The 5,749-nt window shown below is 50.3% G+C and overlaps 1 protein-coding gene across 1 annotated transcript in view; it reads right to left on the bottom strand.

The window, feature by feature from the left end:
• Positions 1–1,510: 1,510 nt before the first annotated feature.
• The window catches only part of Fbxo42 (F-box protein 42), a 60,749-nt gene continuing 56,510 nt past the window's right edge, over positions 1,511–5,749 (bottom strand). The window contains exons 7-10 of the mRNA XM_021200007.1: positions 4,734–4,830; positions 4,296–4,352; positions 3,296–3,412; positions 1,511–2,873 (exon numbers count right to left, since the gene is read on the bottom strand). Coding sequence (XP_021055666.1) covers positions 1,758–2,873; positions 3,296–3,412; positions 4,296–4,352; positions 4,734–4,830 — 1,387 coding nt within the window. The 3' untranslated portion in view covers positions 1,511–1,757. The remainder of the gene's footprint in view (positions 2,874–3,295; positions 3,413–4,295; positions 4,353–4,733; positions 4,831–5,749) is intronic.

Raw genomic sequence — 5,749 nt, 5'->3', positions numbered from 1 at the left:
GAGTTGGCCTTTTCCAGGTTTCAAAACAGAAGGGCTTCCCTGCCAAGACCACCAGAGCAAAGCTAAAGGCTAAGGAAAGACTGAACATGAAGTAGGAGACACTTGTCGGAAGGTGGAGTGCTGTCACGAGCCAGACAAGCCGCAGCAGGCTCGTGCCTGGGAGATGCTGACAGGGAAAGGGAGAATGCCGCTGGGCAACACACTGTTGTCCTTTCAATGTCAGTTTTAAAGGCAAAATAAAAATCCTCTACCCACTGATGAGAAACCACCAAACCATAGTTGCATGGTCATTTGAAATAATCTTTTGATTTATCCTATGGCTAGGCTGTGGCTTAGAGACCAGTAATTTATAGCTTTCTCTATGAACAAACAAACCATTCTCCTGGTTGGCTGTACCTTATCTAGGAAATGAGGTGAAGGCAGAAAGGAAAGCTCTGTTTTGGGGGACAGAAGAACAAGTCGACATGAAGGAGGAGCTGCTCCCAGGTCAGTGTGTGTCTCCAATGTCAAGGATGTGATACTCAAGCTAGTCCCTTGTCTACACAGGGCTGTGCCACAGGTGACAGGCAGAGGCAGGAGGATCTCTGTGAGGTACATAGTGAGGCACTGCCTTGGAAAAAGAGAAAACTAGAAAAGGTGTCTTTTGATGATTCACAGATTTACTTTGTTTTGCTGAGACAGTCTCATCATATAACCCAGGCTAACCCCAAGCCTGAAGTCACCCTGCCTCTGCCCTGGGTGCTAGGGCACAGTGTGTACCAGCACACCTGGGTGGGTCCCAACTGGCCATGAGAATGCCAGGAAGGCTCTAACATGTCTGAATTCTGTGGACACTGGAGCTCTGTCAGAGAGGAAGAAGTGAAAAAGTTCTGATGCTTTACACAAATGAACCAAATAGAACAAAAAAGTGAAAGAAAACATCCCAGAGCAAACCACCGAAGGACAGGGGGCAGCCTACAGACAGGAGAGGCCTCTGAGGACCCCGTTCTAAAAGGAAAACAAGGATGGTTTTTGGCAACTTGTAACCAAACACGATTGTCAGAAAATTCCCTAATCAGACATTTGAATGTTTTGCTAAGACATGTAGGGAGAACTCAAAAAGACCAACGGACAGGAAGGAGGCAGACAGATGGATGGACGGCGGCTCTATAAACATTGTTTCAGCCTGACTCCAGCGTGTGGGAAACAGGGTTTCTTGTTGGGTGACTTCTCTGGATCACAGAGGACAGAAGGGACCAGGCACAGGGCACTTCTACAGAGCCATCCTCTGTGGTTTAAGACAGGAAAGAGCTGTCTTCTGTAAGGGACTCTGACCCTGCAGCGCAGCAGCTGGAGCCTCTTCCTCGGTGTCTAGACCATCTTCTGACTCCGAGAAGGCCATAGAAAGCTCACAGGGGCCGCTTCAGCTTCCTGTGGGAAGTCACTGCTGTCTGTCCCCTTACTTCCCGGTCTAATCATCAGTAGAGTACAAAGGCCAGCACAGCCTCCACTACGATCGCAACAGCTGATCTGAACCAGGACGAAGATCTCGCCTTTATTGTAAACAGAGTTGGCTATATAATAGATCTGTATATATATGCATATATATATATACTCTTTCCCTTAGTGGGGATTTAATCCCAGCCTGGAGCAAGTTAGGCATGGAATTGGAGTTTTGGTTTGTGGTAGTCGCGTAGTTTTCCCAAGTCTTAGTCCAAATGTTTGCACACCAGAAAATTCCAAATTAAAAGACACAGAAAGGGAAGGGGTTGAGCACATTATCTCTTTGCCCGCACAAAGTACAAGGCGTTTGTTTTTGGATAGTACTTCACATTCTGCTTCTTGTCCATGAGCCCTCCAAATATGATGAGCTCCCCTCGGCCCTGCACCACTGTGTGCAGGCTGGTCTCAGGAGGCCCGACCACGGAGCTGCTAGTGAACACTTTCCACTTGACTCGGCCCTTCTCCTTGGTGTCTTTAATGTCCAGCACATACATCTGCATGGGTTTGCAGTTCATACTCTGGTACAAGGGTTTGCCCACATTGAGGGACTGTGGAGGGTGGTGGCCCAGGCGCCGAGCAATGGGGGGTAAGGAATGACCATCTCCTTGGGCTGGTCCTGGGCGAGGGATGGGCACTGTTTCTCCACTGCTCAGGCTCTGACTCCCAGGGGAGCTCGGAGAAGACCCAAGAGGAGGACTTAGTGCTGCCGAAGCTGAGGGGCCTTTGGATGACATCGCTTTGATGGCTTCCAAACTCCGACGCAGGGCACCGGGAGATACAGCCCCCGCAAGGGCACTGGCCACATGTGGTGGGGTGTGAACACCATTGGTCTGTTCTGGAGGGTGTCTCACACTCCCTGCAACTGTCCTATTGTCTGTACTATCCACATGACTGCTACTGGAAGCAGACTTCAGGTCCCAATTCAGATCAATGGAACTTAACCTCAGGTCCTTCTGATCGGGTAAAGACCCTCGTCGAGGAGCTAGAGAAAGTCCTACTTTTAGGTCGGAGCCGTCAGAGGCAGACGGCGTGCTTGGAGACACGGCCTGTACAGGGCTATCTAAGGAAGCACCCCCGACAGCTGCTGCCCCTGGAGACAAATTCCCACCATTGAGAATAGGAGAGCCGTCTCCTCTGGCTGGGGAGAGGCTCCCTTCCCGGGAACCTGAGGGAGTCTGCCTTTGAGCCCTGGGCCTCAGTGTTCCCCAGCGGCCATTAACACAAGGTGCTTCGTCCATACTCCTCACCGGGGACTGGGAGCGGTACTCTCGGGTCTCGGGAACCAAGGCTGGAGGAGTGGCACTGATAGGTGACGGGCGAGAGTTCAAACTGGGGCTGAGGGGCGCTCTCCCGCTCGGTGCCTGGCTGAAGACCACCACACACTGTCCCACCTGGAAGAGAAAGACTTGCACTCACAGCCCCGCCCTTAGTCCTGTCTGACTTCCTAACACAGCCACTGGGAATGGGTAGGTGTTTTGTAGGCCTGATCCAAGGAGATGAAACTGTCGGCTAGGAAGGCAGGAAGACAAGAATGACTGTTGCTAGAGTAAGGTTATCAGTTATAGCTGTGGAATCAGGGTGCCTGACTGAGAGACCCTGGGAACAGTCTGTAGACAAACGGCTCCTTAAAGCTACAAATAAAATGATGTGCACCGATGTTCTCCTACCAAGCAGCTCGTGGACATAGAAAATGCTAAAAGAGCACGTGGACCAAACTGTTCTCTACTTCTATAAAAACTGCTCCTGAAGTTTAACAAATTACTTTAGGTTTCTAGTTAAGGGCATTTCCTGCTGGCTGCTCGCCCCTACTTACCCGGCAGGCTGGATGACACCACAGCTCCGGGGCACCATGGTCTTCATTTTCTACCTTGAGTGGCTGCCAGGCCCAGGGCCCTGGGTGCATGTGCAGCAGCCAGGCATCTTTGAACAGCTGTAAGAGAAGAACCATGAACACAACTTGGGGTTGGAACATGCGCCAACACACACACTCACAACTGCTATCTCTCACTCACAACTGCTTTACACCCAACCATTCACCCACCTATCCATCCACCCACCCACCTATCCATCCACTCACCCACCCACCCACCCATCAATCTGCTCATCCACCTATCATGTGATAGAACTACTGTCCTAAGGCTGTGGTGCCTAGTGTTAAGTGTGCGTACGGGCTTGGCAGGTAGACACCCTAACCCTCAGGTATTCATTCAGCTATGACTACTGCCTCCATTCACTCATACATGGCTGTTGACGGTCCTGGCCCATGGAATTGTTCTTGTGACCCACGTACCAACTGCAAGTGGTGTGTGTGTGTGTGTATGTGTGTGTGTGTGTGTGTGTGTGAGACAGAGAGAGAGAGAGAGAGAGAGAGAGAGAGAGAGAGAGAGAGAGAGAGAGAGAGAGAGAGAGAGAGAGAGAGAGAGAGAGAGAGAGAGAGAGAGAGAGAGACACAGAGGTAAATTCCATGTGGATTTCAGTCATCTACCTGTTTATTATTCTACTGCCCCCCTCCCCAAACAAATCATATTGGAAAACCTTATAGGTTAAAGAGGAACCAAGAATAGAAAGAAATGAGAAATGATTATTTAAGAGATCAATATTTCTATTCAAAAGTACCTCTCAACCCCTACTCCCCCCCCCCCAAAAAAAGAATAGAGAAAAAGGCAGAAAATATAAAAGCTGTCTACTCAAAGTGGAAGAGACACTCTATAAGTCAGCATGCCGAGAAGGGGATCTGTGTCTTACTGAGCAAGTGGGCTGAGCACACCTCCCCCAGCATGTAGTGGCTAAACCCAGCACCACTGCGTACTCACCGCATTGGGACCGCCACACCCGCCAAGGATCAGGAGAGTTGTATCATCTATAACAATCTGGGGAGACAAAGAAATGTAAAATAAATTTACAAAGACACAGGCATCTGACTTCCCACGCTTCCACGACGGACACGAACATCAGCCCAGCTCCCAAGTGAGCATGCCAGCTGCCTGCGCACCTCTATGCCTTTGAGCTGATGACCCTTCTACAGACACATTCAAGTAAGAACTTGAAAAAATGTCGACGTAAGAGTGTTAACCACAGAAATGCAGAACTCTCTTAATAAAACCCCTAGAGGCCACTATAGGTCGTACAGCACAACAGAAACACACACACACACACACACACACACACACACAGGCTCACTGCACAGGGACCTCACCTCACTCTCATAAGATACTACAGTGCTTGCTCAATAGTTAAACTCTTTTTAGCACCTGAGACTGGCCACCTCGAGGGTGAGGACTGGGGCCAGAGATGTTCGGCTTGGACCACGCCCACTGCTCCAGGTCCAGGACCCAGACTTCGTTGCTCCTGTAAGATAAGAACACAGTCAGAAGGAAGGTGTGAGCTCCAGGGAGCACTGTCTGGCCGAGAGTCTGGTGCCTGTGCCCATGTTCATACATGCAGCCTGTCTGGGCTGGAGGAGGCTTCAGAGGCGGTCTCCTCAGAGTCCAGGGGCTTCAGAAGGAAAAAGGCCGCAGCTGAACCCTACATCTGCAGCCTAAATAAGAAACTATTTTCTCTACCTTTGGTATCCTCTCCTATGAAACAGGAACACTACTGTTCCACAGAACTGACAGAAAGCAGGCGCCTGTCCCGAGTTCTTTCTCTGTGGTCCTAAGATCTTAGTGAGTTGACTGTGCAGCCACACTCTGGACCCGAAGAACAAGTTCATCAGGCAGGAGGAGGCGGCGGCTGATCAAGTGATCACCTTCCCAAACCAAAAACCACAAGAAAGAGGAAAAAACTGGTTCTGAAGGCATGCATCACTGTGCAGGAGCTAAAAGGCTTGTGATGATTGACGACGAAGAGCACTTCGCAGTGGCTAATAAGCTGCAGTCTTATCAGGAACCAACTGCTATACTCAACTCTCTAGAACGCAGCAGGGACGGGCATGGTGGCACCCACCTTTAGTCCCAGGCAGAGGCAGGAGAAGTGAAGTGAATTTGTCACTAGCCTGGTCTAAATAAATTCCAGGCTAGTCAGAGACCCTGTGTCAAAACACCAGCTACCCCTGCAAGGAAAGGGGCAGGGTGACCTTGGCATGACTGTCCTTCAACTTCAATCCCAGCACTCATGAGGCCAAGGGTTTCATGAATTCAAGGCCAGACTGAGCTAGAAAAGAAAAAAGAAAGAAGCCAGGCATGGTGGCGCACGCCTTTAATCCCAGCACTTGGGAGGCAGAGGCAGGCGGATTTCTGAGTTCGAGGCCAGCCTGGTCTACAGAGTG

The sequence above is a fragment of the Mus pahari genome, chromosome 6 (assembly GCF_900095145.1).
Source record: "Mus pahari chromosome 6, PAHARI_EIJ_v1.1, whole genome shotgun sequence".
Lineage (NCBI taxonomy): Eukaryota > Metazoa > Chordata > Mammalia > Rodentia > Muridae > Mus > Mus pahari.
This window is presented reverse-complemented; position numbering and strand designations above follow the sequence as displayed.